The 16,454-nt window shown below is 45.6% G+C and overlaps 1 protein-coding gene across 3 annotated transcripts in view; it reads left to right on the top strand.

The window, feature by feature from the left end:
• Window positions 1–16,454, top strand: part of BANK1 (B cell scaffold protein with ankyrin repeats 1) — a 187,248-nt gene that overhangs the window by 74,220 nt on the left and 96,574 nt on the right. For all 3 annotated transcript variants that reach the window (XM_088660491.1, XM_035114023.3, XM_088660492.1), the window contains exons 6-7: window positions 3,507–3,630; window positions 11,716–11,912. In XM_088660491.1, the coding sequence (XP_088516617.1) occupies window positions 3,507–3,630; window positions 11,716–11,912 (321 nt within the window). The remainder of the gene's footprint in view (window positions 1–3,506; window positions 3,631–11,715; window positions 11,913–16,454) is intronic.

The following is a 16,454-nucleotide window of genomic DNA, read 5'->3' as shown; positions in this document are numbered from 1 at the left end:
CCCCATAGAACGGGGAGCACAAATTATGTTTGGACTTCAGAATCCCCATAAGGAACGAAGACTGTTGGAGAAGATTAATTGCAATGAACGGAACATTCAAATAAGAAAAGGGCAACAGGGAGGGAATGGAAAATTCGGGCATGTAAAACATTGCAGAAAGGGAGTGGGGTGAAGGGGGAAAGGATGTTATGTTTAAAGGTTGGTTAAAATGGTTCTGAAACTGGTTTCTGGACTTTGGAGCTTGCTGAATCGAGAAGGGATATGCTGTGAACGGGGGGGGGGAGTTTAAGTTAGAAAGAAAAGATTTAAAATGGAATAAGAAAATAAGTTTTGGAATTTATAAAAGTATGAGAGTTCTTGGAGAAAAATTCAGACAAGGGAGGAAAAGTAGATGATAGTGAAGGTTAAAGTTTTTTGTTTTTTTTTAGATTAGAAATGGGAATATTAGTATAGCTTGTAGAGAATTGAATCGGAAGGGATAGTTGGATGTTTCACCCGCCCCTGTGGGTCGTCTCCATTCTGGGATCCCTTGGTGGCAGGAGGGGCTTCCGGAGGGGGGCGGGGCGGGGGGAATCCAGCTGGAAAAAAACCATTTCCTGCTTTTCTCCAGCATTCTGGAAACTCTCGGTGGCAGGGAGAGTTCTGGGGTGCAGGGGGAAGGAGGGAATGGAAGGAGATAAATAAATATAAAAAATAATAGATAATTTGATTAAATGGCTAAATAGATAAATATAAGTTTAATGAGATTGGAATGGTTTGTGAAAAATGAAAACTGTAAATGGTGATTTGGCAAATGAAAATCAATAAAAGGGGGGGGGTCTGGGGAAGCCCAAGGGATAATGTTTAGGAAAAATGATAAGGTTTAAAATTTTTGGTGTGTTGTGTTTTGTTTTTGTTTTTGTTTTTAATGTGTGTTTTTTTTGTTTTTTGATACCTTTTTCTTTTTTGTGTTGTGAAGAGAATTATGTTGGGACAATGATGGACGGATTTATGTATGCAAATTATTGTAAAATCTAATAAAATTATTATTATTTTTTAAAAAAGAAAATGTATTAGCTAGTGATGTTGCCAAATATCCTGACAAGGCAGAAGGCAGCTTTTTATGCCCAATTTGTAATAGCATAGTTTACAAGTCAAGCATCAATCCTTCCCAAGTATTTTCTCCAATTCGGACTGTGAACCATATGCCTGAGGGCTCATTGTACCTAGGATGCAGTTGTCAGATCCAAAAAGGCCCGGGAGAGTTAGTTTCCTTGACACTTGACATCCATACTAGATAAAATCTTAGGTACCCTGGAAAACGACATTGCCCAGGGTCTCTGAGACGCAGCCTTTGCACAGTTCAAGGCAGCAAACAGAGAACAATGCAGACCTTTCAGAGCCAATTCGTGTAATTAGAGTAATTTCCTTTCTTTAATGCAATAATTCTACCCTGACTTTTGGGTTAGATTCTTAAGGCATCAGATTAAAACAATAAAATATACATAATCAAGCAATAAAACATCACCAAACAGCAACAGCATGATGGCAGTAATAAAACCACAGGAGCCAGTAAACTATTAAAAGCTGTTTTAAATGCCCTTGGAAAATACAACTTTGCCTGGCACCTAAATGCCACCCAATTCCATACCATGCCAACACATAACGGGAAGGAGTTGTACAAACTGCGGTGCCACTACCAAGAAAGCCTCTCCCTGGTGATCACTCACTTCAAGGCAGGGGCATCCAGAGACAGGTCTCCAATGACAGCATCCAGGTGTATAGAGCTGAAAATGAGAATGGTGGAGATGTTGCAGTGGAGAGCTCTGCTTTTGAACTTTTTGTTGTTTAGTCGTTTAGTCGTGTCTGACTCTTCGTGACCCCATGGACCAGAGCACGCCAGGCACTCCTGTCTTCCACTGCCTCCCGCAGCTTGGTCAAACTCATCTTCGTAGCTTCGAGAACACTGTCCAACCATCTCGTCCTCTGTCGTCCCCTTCTCCTAGTGCCCTCCATCTTTCCCAACATCAGGGTCTTTTCTCATGAGGTGGCCAAAGTATTGGAGCCTCAGCTTCAGGATCTGTCCTTGCAGTGGGCACTCAGGGCTGATTTCCTTCAGAATGGATAGGTTTGATCTTCTTGCAGTCCATGGGACTCTCAAGAGTCTCCTCTAGCACCATAATTCAAAAGCATCAATTCATTGATGATCAGCCTTCTTTATGGTCCAGCTCGCTTTTGAACTATAAAGCCTTTAATGTTTCAGGGCTGCAATACGTCAAGGATCACCTCTCTCCCTATGAACCTACCTGGACATGGATATCATAATCTGAGGCCTTTTGTTGTGTGCATCCTCTACAAGAGGTTCAGAGAGTGGCAACATGAAAACGGGCCTTTTCTGCAGCGGCTCCCTGCTTGTGGAATGCTCTCACCAGAGAGGTTCAGCAGGCGCCTTCATTGTACATTGTATACCTTTAGGCACCAGATGTAATCATTCCTCTTCAACCAGACCCTTGGATGATTGATATCCTACACCCTTTGAAATGTGTTTATTGTTCTTCTTTCATTTTCATTATGTATTTTGTGTTTTTATCTTGTATTTTTATGCTGTGAACAGCCCCAAGATCTATGGATGAAGGGCGGTATACAAATTGAATTAATAATAAGAAAAAAGACCTACATTGGCTCCCAGTACTTTTCCGAGCACAATTCAAAGTGTTGGTGCTGACCTTTAAAGCCCTAAACAGCCTCAGCCCAGTATACCTCCTCCCCCATCGTACTTCCTGGACACTGAGGTCCAGCGCTGAAGGCCTTCTGGCGGTTCCCTCACTGCGAGAAGCAAAGTTACAGGGAACCAGGCAGAGGGCCTTCTTGGTAGTGACACCTGCCCATCAGATGTCAAAGAAATAAACAACTATATGACATTTAGAAGACATCTGAAGGCAGCCCTGGAAGTTTTTAATAACTGATGTTTTAATGTATTTTTAATCTTTTGTTTTATTATTATTATTATTATTATTATTATTATTATTATTATTATTATTATGTGGCCACTTATCCCACTGCCATCTCTGGAAGCAAGCTTGGCAGGATTTCATAGTGTTCTTGAAAGGAGCAAAACCATTCAAAAGAAGTAGGAACTCATCCAGTCACTGAGCAGCCTTCAGAAGCTGAGAAGTCTACTTGCATGGGTGGCTCAGCATCAGAAGACCTCTTCCATGGAAGATTGCAGCTGCTGCTTTAGTAACCAGAAAGTCCTTCACAAGCAGAAACATTTTTCTCAAGAATGGCCTCTCTGGTCTTCTGTGAGATCTTCCACCCATTGCAGTCCCTGAAACCCATCTAGGAAATTATCCATCTTCTCAAACCACCTTCAACTGTCTTAAAAACCTTTGACTGTTTCCAGCCTCAGTGATGTAAAATGCCCCAAATGAACTTGCTTTTGTTCAGTATATTGCTTTTGGGTGATAAAATGAATGTGGACCTTCCCTCATGTTACTCTGTTCTCTTCTCTCCTCCTCCCCACACAGGCTTCCAAGTTTTCCTCTGCTGAGAAAGTGGATAATCTTCTCACATTCTTATTGAAAAGTCCAATCATTTCTCACAATTTCAGTGCCTTTCCAAATGAAGTCATGGATCATCATCGACAGACTGGTACATATTGTATATAGTTCCTTACTCTCTTCAGTTGCCAAAGAAGACCTTTCTTAGGGTGGTTACAGGTAGGTAGCCGTGTTGGTCTGGATCGAAGTAAAATAAAATAAAAATTCCTTCAGTAGCACCTTAAAGACCAACTAAGTTTTTATTTTGGTATGAGCTTTCGTGTGCATGCACACTTCTTCAGATACAGTGAAATGGAAGTTTCCAGGCACTTATGTAGAGAAGGGGTGGGGATGGGGAGGGGGGATCACTCAGAAGGGTGGTGGAAATGGGTGATTGACTGACTGATAGCTGTTGATGACCGCAAACGACTGCAAATGGTTTTGCATGAAAAAGCAAGGGTTGAGATGGCTGAGCGATCTTCAGCCATCTCAACCCTTGCTTTTTCATGCAAAACCATTTGCAGTCGTTTGCGGTCATCAACAGCTATCAGTCAGTCAATCACCCATTTCCACCACCCTTCTGAGTGATCCCCCCTCCCCATCCCCACCCCTTCTCTACATAAGTGCCTGGAAACTTCCATTTCACTGTATCTGAAGAAGTGTGCATGCACACGAAAGCTCATACCAAAATAAAAACTTAGTTGGTCTTTAAGGTGCTACTGAAGGAATTTTTATTTTATTTTACTTTCTTAGGGTGGTCATTCAGATACAGTAATAATGAACTTACTTTCCGATCTGTATGTAGCCCAAAGCATCCATGCAGAAGGAGAAAGTCTTAGCAGGACTACAGGAGGGGTGGGGGAAGAGAGAGAGATCAAAAGCAAGCCAATGAAGACTGAACATGCTCAGTTGCCAAAGGTCATGGAGTGCTCTCTTGAGGGGAAACAGAAAAGGACAGGGGGAGAATGAATTGGTGAATCCTGGAAAAGGACAGGGCTGGTTGGATGGCTGAACAAGAGAGCTCCTCAGTGTGGCATTTTGTTGCAGGTTGAGCTAAAAGTTGAATGTATGGTGGTTTCTCATGGGCAGGGGGATCATAATCAATACTAAATCAATATGTATAATGAGCTAAGAAATTCTATCCGGGGGGGGGGGGAGAGGAGGCATGCTCTGAGCATGCCTGTGTCTTTGGAAAGGGACAGGTGACTGGATGTCACAATGAGAGTGACAATCGTGTCTCATTTAAGCCCGACACTGTGTCAGGAATGAGGAAACTGTGGTCCCCCAGATGCTGTTAAGCTACAACTCCCATCAGCCCCAGCCAGTGGTCAGGGATGATGGGAATTGGAATCCAGCAGTATCTGGAGGGCCATGGGTCCCTCACCCTTGCATTCTGTGCTTCTAGCAAACACCCAACCAACTTCTTGAGAGCCCATTGTGCTCCATGTTTTAAACTGTCCACGGGCGTAGCAAGGGAAGGGCGTTGGGGGCGCTCCGCGCCGGGCAGCCCCGAGGGCGCCATGGCGGCTGCCCCTGCCCACGCTGGGCACCCCGCCCCCAAAACGCATGCCCCGCCCCCAAAACATGCACCCCGCCCCCAAAACGCACATCCCGCCCCCAAAACATGCGCCCTGCCTCCGCAGGTGATGCACCATGCCCCAAAATACACACTCGCCCCCAAAATGCATGCTAGCCCTGCTCTCCACCCCCTGTGTTGGAGCATGAGGCTACGCTACTGAAACTGTCCCAAAGGTAAGAAGCATTGTGTAGTTCAATTTCATGATGGATAGTGTCTGCAGACACTGTGTTTTAGAAGAGATAGGGATCGGAGCTGGATTGGGAATGTCCCTGTCTGAAATCCTGAATAGCCACTGCTAGTCACTGTTGACTGAGCTAGGTGGGCCGATGCACTGACTCAGAAGAAGGCAGCTTTCTTTGCTTATATGTTCTTCCTCCAAATACATCCCACCTGTTATAAAAATTTCTACTGTGTCTAAATAAATGCAATGTACATCAAGCACCAACTCTGAATGTTCAGTGTTCCAAATTCAACCTCAGAATCAGCAGCAGAGAATTTTTTTGAGGAGGACTCAGGACAGCAAATGCATTTTAGCTGTGTCGCAATTAAGGACAGACTCAAGGAGCAAGACTTCTCCAGTCCCAGTAACTCTTTTCTTTAAAAGGGAGGTGCAGAGGAATGGGGCAGGGTAAAGGTAGTGGGGAGTGCTGAATTCTCTGAAACCCCACCTCCAGATGTTCCTTGCTGGCTCCTTAACACACAGCATCTGGATTCAAAAGGATTGCAGCAAGTGCCTCATGCTGTGGTGAACTGTGTTTTTATGGAGATAATTGCTGCACATGCATTCAGATTCTCTCTGCTGATACTCAAGATGTAGGTTTACAAGGTCAACAGTAGTAATTATCGGTAATTACAATGGGTTCTGAACAAGGGGGGCAAAATAAGCACTGTCCATTCAGTAAGAGATAACAACAAGAAAATGTGCATTTTGCTTAATAAGTAAAACACATGTGTTGGCTCTTGAATTGATGAAGAAAATAAAGGACATCTCTGAAATAAATGTGGGTTTGCCACTCACTGGGCTTGTAAGGGAGAGGCTTTTGAAAGCTGAGAGTCAAGTCTAGGGGGAAAAAAACTTTGCACATTTGGATACAACAATAACCTGTCCAGGAGAACCACCAACAACCAGGGACCTTATAATGTGGGGCTGGGGACCCTGGGGTGGGGTTTGCATGCACACCCCCCCCCGGTCCTCTTCACATGTTCATTTTGAATGCCTGAGGAAGACTGTTGTTGCAGTGACCTACCGTGTTTCTCATATTATAAGTCATGTCTTATAATCATTTTTTCTCAAGAAAATAAGCCTATGGCTTATTTTCGGGGGGTGTCTTATTATTTTTTTAAAAAAATTACAGTATGGTACCTCCCCTGTCCGGCGCCCGGAACTGGCTGCTGCTGCGCTGCTGGGCGCGTTGTCGGCGCTTCAGCAGGGCACGCTGCTGGGTCCCGCCGGGTCGGGGCTTCACACGGCGCGCGCTGAGGCTCTTGCCGGATCCCGGCTCGGAGCAGCGCGCGCTGCGGCTCTTGCTGCGTCCCGCCGCCGGGTTGGGGCTTGGAGCAGCGCCAGCGCCAAGTGCCAACCCGGCGGCGGGACCGGCGGGACCTGCAGCGCGCGCGACAGGAAGAGGAGGGACCAGCGAGTGGCAGCCGCGGCGGCCAATGAAGGCTCGGCCGGGTGTTTTTTGTCGTTGTAGCTGCGTCCCGCTGCGTCCCTCCTCTTCCTGTCGCGGCTCGGCGCCCGGAACTGGCTGCTGCTACGCGCGTTGTCGGCGCTTCAGCAGGGCACGCTGCTGGGTCCCGCCGGGTCGGGGCTCCACGCGGTGCGCGCTGAGGCTCTTGCCGGGTCTCGCCGCCGGGTCGGGGCTCGGAGCAGTGCGCGCTGCGGCTCTTGCTGCATCCTGCCGCCGGGTCGGGGCTTGGAGCAGCACGCACTGCGGCTCTTGCTAGTCCTGCCGCCGGGTCAGCACTTGGCACGGTGCATGCTGCTGGACATTTTGGAGGGGCAGCAGCAGCCGGTTCCGGGCGCTGACAGGCATCTTCCTCTTCCATGGCGCCATCCAGACCTGCTCCCACCACTACGGCTTATTTTTGGGGTATGTCTTATATTTCTTCAACTCAGGAAAATCCTGCCATGGCTTATTTTGTAGGGATGACTTAAAATATGAGAAACACAGTAGTGAAACCTTCTGTTAGGATGCCATAGGGAACACCCAACCAGGGGCATAGCAAGGGGGGGTGATGGGGGCAGTTCACCCTGGGTGCCACTCTGGAGGGGATGACACTTGGCACGCCCCCCCCTCAGCCCCTGCGTCTCCCAAGCCAGCCCGCTGCAGCGGCACCTGGTAGAAAGCCTCACTCAGCCTTGGAGCAGCGGCTGCTGGCTTGCTTTGCTTCTTCTTCCGGCTGCTGGGCAGAGCTGCAGAGGCGAGGGGCAGGCCAGGGCCTCCACGGCTCTACCCAGCAGGAAGCTTCGCCATATCTGCCAAGGGGGGAGCACCGTGTGTGCGCGTGCAGGAGCCGGCTGCGAGTTGCTAGGGGGGAAAGCGTTGCGGAGCCAGGATGGGCGCTGTGTCCGTTGCTTAGCCCTCCTGGCCCTTCTGTGCTGCAGGGCGGGATGGCAGCAGTGGGGAAACAGCGAGAGCTCCCCCCCCCCCGTGACAGAAGAGGGCTAGGTGGGGAAGGACCTGAGTGAAGGAGCGAGTGAGAGGATCGCCCCACCCCTGTGGATGGATAGCCCCACCCTCGGGTGCACGGCATGTTCGCCGCTCTGGGTGCCCGAGCGGCTAGCTCCGTCGCTGCAACCAACAAGATTTAAGCACTTTCAATGGGAGGGTTAAGCAATGACCTCTTAAAACAATGGATAGTAAAGGACTGAACTTCATCTGCAGCCCCAGGTCCTGCCTAGTTCCCTTGATTATAGGAATATATCAGTGCACTACTCAAGCAATCTGAAACAAAAAAAAGAAGCTCATTTCCTCTGCTTGAAGTAGCTTCCTCATTTGTTTCACTGGAGAGAGGCGTGCATGGATTATTTGCATGTAAATAAAACAGATTGAATTCTGTGGATTACTCAGTAATAAATGCAACATGAATAATACTTAAGGAGCATGCGACTTCCTGCCTCAAGGACCATCAGCACAGAGGGAGATGGTGAAGCTGAGGTTGCTGAACCACAGCTCTCAGCGTCCCTGACCAGAGGCCATGCTGGCTGGTGCTGGTGGGATTTGTAGTCCTACAATACCTTGAGAGCCATATGTTCCCCATCCCTGCTATCGGATCCAGGGAATAAGGAGCAGAGCAGGAGGTTTTGCATTCATTGCTGCCTTCATAGACCCTCTTCCTCTGAGCAGATAATGAAATATACAGTATTTGACAATGCTGTTCGGTTGTCTGGCCTGGCCCTGTTTCACCTTCCCTTGTGCTTTGCAAAGACTGCCTGACTCCTGAGTTGATGCTGCTGATCAACTGCTGAAATGATGCATGCACAGCACACTTTCTGTGCCATAGGACATACGTCACAGGGGAGATATGTGGGTTGTGGGTGTTTCTTTCTAGAAGGCAAACGTCAAAGTTAGGTCTAATTGCATATAATTATGCAAGATTCTTCTACATAGGAAACGTGTTAGAGATAATAGCTCAAACTATATTGCTTCCTAGCGTTTCCTACATGAAATGCTGTTTTTCTGTTTGAAACAGAGTGGGGGAGTTAAGGGGCAGGTTTTTTTTTTTTAAGAGAAATGTGGATAATAAAAGAATATCAGTTGCAATCCCATGTGTACCTATCTGGAAGTAAGCCTGGATGAACTCAGTTGGACTGAGTAGACAAGCATGGGAATGTGCCGTAAATCTCCAACCTGGTGCATCCTAATATCATCTAAACCTGTGGTCCTCCAGATTTTGTTGGACTACAGTTCCCATCATCCCTGACCATTGGCCAAGTTAGTTGGGGTTTGTGGGAGCTGGAGTCCAACAACATCTCGAGGTCAAATGCCTTCTGTAGTGAAGGTTGCTTATTCTACTACGTTCTAAAAATGCATTTATGCTCCTTCAAATTAAGTTTGGAATAATAGGATACAAGTGCAAAAAAGGACTGTAATATTCTGATGAAAGGCTTACACATTACACTGGCTTCTATTGAGCCAGGTCTTTGGTCCATCTAGCCTATTTTTCGTTGGCAGTGCCTTTCAGTAGCAGCTCTCTGAGATCCATTTAACTGGAGATTCTTGTTGTTGTTTATATGTACCGGTAATACTTGTGTGACTACGACACTTAACAAAGAATGAGAAGACAAGTCCCTATCCCAAGGGGAAGCAACTGAAACACAGGCATCCTTTGAAATTTGCACATTTTGAAATTTTCCCATGCAGTTCTCCAGCAAAATGACGTTTACAAAATGCACACCGGGGCGGGGGGCGTGGGGGCGTGGAATGTGCATTTAAATGGATGTTTCAGTGAAAACGGCAAACAAAAATGCATCACATTAGGGAAAACTGCTTGGCGGAAAAATCTGTACATTAATCAAAGTTTCATACAAAAATATGTTTAATAGGAAAATTTCACACTAACATGCTGGTTTTTTATGAGGAGTTTTTTTATAAATCAAATAAAATTGCTACAGAAATGTGGAAAACTGAAAAATGAGAAAGTGGGAGAACCAAAATTGAGAGATCGCTTCCATGCCTAATGGTGCATGCTTGAGGTCTCAGTTTTAATCCATGATGTCTTGAGGTAGGTCTTAGAGAGACTCATGCTTGAAACCCTGGAGAGCTGCTGCCAGTCAGTGTAGGCCATACTGAATTAGATGGACCAAAGGCCTGACTCAGTGTAAGGCAGCTTCCTATGTTCCTAAATTGAAAATTTGGGTGTGGGTGTTTTATTGCATTGTGTGTCATGCCGGGCATTCTATTAGGGTAGGGAAGGTAACTTAGATGTTTTAAATGAGAAACCTAGTTGGTCTCTAAGGTGCTACTGGAAAAGAAATTTTTTTATTTTGTTTCGACTACACCAGACCAACACGGCTACCTACCTGTAACTAGAACAAAACACAGGTTATCATTGCTCGCTGTCTTCACCCTGCAATCTGCCCATGCTATTGTGGATTGTTTTGTGCAATTATCCCTTGTCTTTAAAAATGTGTCTTCCTAATGATGCTGAGCAAGAACTCTATCTTCCCCCCTCCCTATTGACATTGCTCCAGGTGCTAACAATTAAGTGCTATGTAACAATCAATTGATTTCAGTTTACCTTCTTCACAAGCATCCCAGGCAGAAAATTAAAGGGACACTTTGAGTTCTTGACCTGCTATTTTGCAGCCGTGCTTAACAACCTCATCCCCAAATGCGCAGCGACTATTACAGCCCTAAATAATCTGGATGCTTAGCAAACTGATATTCTTCACACATTTTAGCTGCAGTTGTAATTCTGTGCAATGGAATGGAGCTATTATATGCCCAATTATTACAGTGTATCCCCTCTAGAAATGTTGTGTTTAACTAGGCAACAAAGTGGAAATGTGCACTTAAAACTCATGGGGAACGAATATCCATAGCCTGCCTTCCTCTGTTTTAAAAATGAAGGAATCCACATTGTTTATCAGCCATATTAGCTTTTAAGTTATCCTCTACCTGAGAAGGCACCACCATCCCTGTCCTTTTACAATATAGAGCCTATGTTCTTTTGACTTGCATTTCAAGGATGAACACCTGGAGATGGTAGCAGAGGGCAATTTTGAAAGTTCTAATTGAACCATATGCAGGGGTCGGCAATTTCTTTTAGCCGCGGGCCGGTCCACTGTCCCTTGGACTTTGTGGCAGGCCGGAGAAGTGGCACTGGGGGGGGGGGAGCTGGAAGAAGAGGCAAGGGGGGCAAGTAGTCCTCCTCCCCACCCCCCACCCCCAGCCGCTGAGCTTACCTTCCCTTGGGCTGCTGCCGCCACCGCTTCTTGTGGGTAGGCAAAGCAAGCTCGTCCGCTCCACTCCCTGGCCCACAGGAGCACCAGGGCGGTTGCGGTGGCGGAGGGAAGATGAGCAGTGTGAAAGCGCTGGCTCCGGAGAGGGGCTGCTTAAAATGGCAGCCCAGCCCCCTTCCTCCTCTAGGCAGAGCGGGGAGAATCCAGGAGGAGGGAGGGAGGGAGGTGCCGCTGCCACAATGTGTGTGAGGGAGGGGGGGGAACGAAATGGTGCAGGGGGGAAATGGCACAGCTCAAACAAACAGAATCCCCATGCCAAGCCGTGGACTGTCCGCAGGCCATATCCTGAAGGCAATTGGGCCTTATCCAGCCCACGGGCCTTAGTTTCCCGACCCCTGAACCATAGCTTTTTTATTCTTCATTTATCACATTTGCACCCTCTTCGCTCTCCAAAGAGCATGAGATTTTCCCCAAGTTACCCTTACATCAACTGTGTGAAGCAGGGCCAATGTTACCCACATAGCTTCATGTCTTATCAGGCATTTGAATGTGGGTCTCCCCAGTCCATTGTCTACCATACCACATGACTCCTTCATTTGTAGATGACCTTCCCCATGCTCTCAAGTTTGCAATATGAACTATAGACTTTTTAAAAAAAGTTTTGAAAGTGTTGTTGTTGTTGTTTATGCATGCTTTTTCACCCAATGCAGACTCACACTTGGAAGAGCTCCCTACTCTTCTCCACTGTGCAGCTAAATTTGGATTAAAGAAGCTTACTGCTTTTCTTCTCCAATGTCCTGAGGCAATTCGGGCTTGCGGGATAGCCAATAAGTACAGAGAAAACCCAGCATGTATTGCAGAAAAGTATGGCTATAAGGAGATTCAGGAAATCATCACCAAATTGTCGGTAAGTACCTACTTATCCATAGAACTCATAAAATGTGTAACTAACTTCTTACAAACTCACAGTGCAGCCAATTCAGTTCAAAAAGGTGGGGGCAACTGTCCTATTTAGGGATTCAAGGAATATTGATTTTCCTAAAGAAAGGGGAGCATATTCATTGCTGTGGAATTTGCAGTTGGCTGTCTGAACAAGAAGGAGACATCGATATAATCAGATATATGGTGGCTTTTACTTCCACACACTGAGGTTCTGCTAATGGTGCATGTAGCATAAAAGAGCGACCCAATTCCATATGACTATGTATTGTTCCAGGTCTCTGTGCTTTGTGAGAAGTGTGCGGTAGTGACTTGGATCCACTTGCAGTGATTGCAGTGAGAGTCAGTGTGGCGCAGTGGTTAGACCGTCAGACTAGGACCTGGGAAACCAGGGTTCAAATCCCCACTCAGCTATGAAGCTCACTGGGTGCTCTTGGGCCAATCACTGCCTCTCAGCCTTACCTACCTCACAGGGTTGTTGTAGGGATTAAATGAGGTGGTGGAGAACCATGTACACCACCTTGACCTTATTGGAGGAAGAAAGGTGGACTAGAAATGCAATAAATAAATATTCACTTTTCCAGATTAAATGGTCCAAACTTGCAATGCCAGCCTTTGGGGTGGTAGATATACAGTATTCATGAAAATAAATAAACAGGCTTTGTACAGCACTGTAATTTTTCATGGCATAATAGGATATTGTTTTTCCTTTAAAAATGTAGGCATAATCCACCCAAAGTTAAGCACTTCTTTATATTATATTATATTATATTATATTATATTATATTATATTCTTATACCACCCTTCATTTGAAGATCTCAGGGCAGTTCACAGCATAAGAATGCAAGATAAAAACACGAAGTCAATTATGAAAACAAGAACAAAAGCCAAACAAGCCAATGACTCCCCCTAAACACATTTAAAAGGATATAGGATGCTAATTTGAGGTTTTTATTCTATGCATGTCAACTGAGGAACAAGTCCCACTGAGATCAATAGGGCTTCCTTCCAGATATGTGTGTGGGGGAATTGCAGACTTAAATTCCCACTTATTTCAATGGGAAAGAAAATAGAACCTGTGCTCCGGCCTTTCCCATTGGAGTCAATGAGACATAAATGCACTTATGCCCCCTAACTGGTGTTCCCAAAGACATTTATCTCCTTCTCAGCTTCTCGTGTTATGCAGCCAGAATGTCCATATTCATTTCTTAATCACAGAAGGAGGAAAGGAGAAAGAACAGCTTGCCCAGCATGTGAGCTTATTATGGGAGTTCATCTAGGCTGGCCTCAGGCAGCGTAAGGCAGGGCCTGTTTCTCTACTGAAATGGTGTGGATGGGATCCAAGTACAAAGAACATAAATCCACAGTTAAAGGGGGGGGAAGTGGGGGTGCAGGGGATGGAAGCACCATATTGTTGTACGTGTTAAAAACTACATCATGCAGATTGCGTGAGACAGGTAAGCTCCCTGTCTCTTTGATGCAACCCTGGGAAATAAAGAAAGGCTTTGCTTCCCAAAGCTGAGGTTGAGAATGACAGTGTAAAAAGGGGGATTTTGTAGATCATAGCACAAGGAGTCCAGAAAGAAAAGTCCTGATAGCACTTTACTGAGCAAACTGAACAAAGCCAGTGTATAATTTGTGGAGAAAGGGACAGAGAGGTTTTTGTCTTTCTTAGATCAGGCCTTGTACTGAGAAGGGAGGCATTCAGCCAAACTTGCAGAGGAAAAACTCTATCAGAACTACACAGCCAATCAGAGCACATTCTACCTCACTGAAAGAGATTTCGCCACGCTGCCTGGTTGCTAAGCAACACTGTGACAGTGCGGTGTGTGAATGGGTTGTGGGTGTGGTTTGAAGTTCCCCACCCCTGATTTAAATGATCAGGGTTATTTGTTTTTTGTTTTTAAAAAATGAGCATAGGTTGTCCTATTTGTAGTATTGAAAATTTATTTTCATTCCAGTCTCAGTGACCGGCACCCCTAGTGTTGCTCTTTTGTTTTTTGTTTTTAATATATAGTGCTGGATGAAAATGACTTCTCCCACCCCTCCTTTCACTATCCCATTTGCAGGTTAAAAATGGGGGGAGGGGGTGTTAGACAATGGAGCAGGGTTAGACAATATTTCATGGTGATTAATTCTATAAAGGGATTGCAGGAATGGGCTTACCATTGGTGGTTGGGCAGTGGTGGGATCCTAACCCACTCATTTTAAACAACTACATTTCATCACAGAATGCGGTGGCAGCAATGTCTATGAATGAATTTTTCATTATGTCTCTAATGAAAATGCCCCCTCCCTGAATCCCATTAATCCTCTGACAATATTTCCCCATGGAAAATTGCCCCCAGCTTTGGGGGCCCTTTTCACCCCCCACCCAACTCAAACTGAAAATTCTCTCCCCAAAAAATTCTGTTCAACAAAAGGGTTCCTGTTTTTTTGTTTTTTTGTTTTAAAAAAAGCCTTCCCTCGCAGTGTTTAGATTAGTTCTTAGGTCTGAGGCAATTATAGCTGCTTGTCCTATAGTACCTTCCTGCGGTGTTCATTTCAGTTTGCCAACCAACCAGGCAGGCAGGAAACCAAGCCTAGCTGGGTTTCAGACCTCTAGGCTGGTTGCCAGAAGTTTTTGACTAAAAGTTTTTGTGTTCTCGCCAGAACGATTTTCAGTAAAGCTGGGAAGTTTTTCCCCCACTTAGTTTACATATTTGAACAATGCAACAACAGTGGCAGTGGGTTGTTGTTCTCATGTGGTCTTATGCATAGGCATCTGGTTGGCCACTGTGGAAACACAATGTTGGCTTTTATGGGCCTTTGGTCTGATCTAGGAGGGTTATCCTTATGTTCTTATGCATAAGGCTGCTGCTTCTCTTCATTTTGTGAGCTAGAAGTCCTCAGATGTGAATCTGTTGCTTGGAATGGTGGAGGTGGATAAGAACGGAGGTGGGCAAAATGCCTCCCCTTTTACTCACTGCTTTTTTTAATAAAAAAAACCATGGCTAGTTTTGCAGAAGTGGTTTAGTCATGCTGGCCACATGACCCAGAAAGCTGTCTGTGGACAAACGGCGGCTCCCTTGGCCTGAAGTGAGATGAGCGCTGCACCCCATAATCAGCTTTGACTGGAATTAACCATCCAGGGGTTATTTACCTTTTACCTTTACCTTAATACAAGGATGGGGAACCTGTGACCCATCACATGTTGTTGGATTCCAACTCCCACCATCTCTGACCATTGACCATCCTGGTCCTAATGGGAATTAGAGTGAGTCCAAGAGCATCAGGAGATCCATAGGTCCATAATACTTTGGATTTGACTTGGGCAATATGCTCAAAAGGAGTTGGCTATCTTTTTTTTTTGCCCCCTTATAAATCTTCTTGCAAATCTGCAACCAAATGTTAGGCTAGAACTACAGGTCCTCTGGAAATTGTGAGGTTGAAACTGACTAGCTGAAAGGAAAATAGCTGATCTATGCTATCTTCATTTGTTTATGACTGCAGAATGCTTTCGTTTCACTGTACTAATATAATGCAGAGGAAAATGGAAAAGCAGTCACTCTTTCCTTGTGGCCTGGAGCCAATCTTAACGATTCATCTCATCCTTCCAGGAATTTCCCCATTAGAGTTTTAAAGCTGGTCTTCATACATAATGCAAGTGGTTTTGAACCTGGGGCTTATTTTAACATCAACATCAATGCTCGATTTTTCTGCCATGGAACAACTCAAGTTATGCAGGTCTAATGATATGGTGAACTTCTCCTAAGCTAGGCTCAGAAGCAAACCTTGAGAGCCCAGGAAAACTGCCTCAAAGGCTGAACGGTGCAGGGATTCTTGGCAGTGCCCATCCTCCATGCAACAATTTGAACCATCCTCTTCCACCACTGAAGCCCAACTTTGCCACTGCCCAGACACATGGCATCCCTTCCTCTTGGGGCTGATATGAGAGCAGTATGGTAAGAGTAGATGTAGAAGGGATGAAAGTAAGGCTTTCTCCTTGTCTTAGGCAAATTTTCCTAATTTACCTCCAAATGTTTCTAAATCTCCATAATGCATTATGGACCGCAACTCAGTAGTAGCACAACTGGTTTGCATGCACAAGGTCCCAACTTTAATCCTAAGCAACTTTAGATAGGGCCAGGGGAGATGCCTGTCTGAAATCCTAACCAGCCACTGACAGGTAGTGTCAAGAATGATTGTGCTAGATAAACTAGAGGTAGCTAATGTTGTCATTGGGCTACAACTCCCATCAGGCCCTGCCAGTGTAATGGTCAGGGATTGTGGGAGTCTAGCAACAACTGAGATAGACCAATGATCTGATTCAGGACAGGACACCTTCCTCTCTTCCCTTAAAAAAAAAGAGAAAAAGTGGTGGTGCAGTCTAGGTTAGGGTAGCTGCAGTTCTTTCAATGTCCCCTGCAATTTGCTCAGAAGGACATAAGATGAGCCTGCTGGATCAGGCCAATGGCCCTTCTGGTCCAGCATTCTGTTCTCCATGGCCAACCAGATGGTTGTGGGAAG

This window comes from Zootoca vivipara, chromosome Z1, assembly GCF_965207765.1.
Source record: "Zootoca vivipara chromosome Z1, rZooViv2.hap1.1, whole genome shotgun sequence".
In the NCBI taxonomy this organism is placed as follows: Eukaryota; Metazoa; Chordata; class Lepidosauria; order Squamata; family Lacertidae; genus Zootoca; species Zootoca vivipara.
Note: the sequence above shows the minus strand (reverse complement) of the source record. Positions and strands in the feature narration are given on the sequence as shown.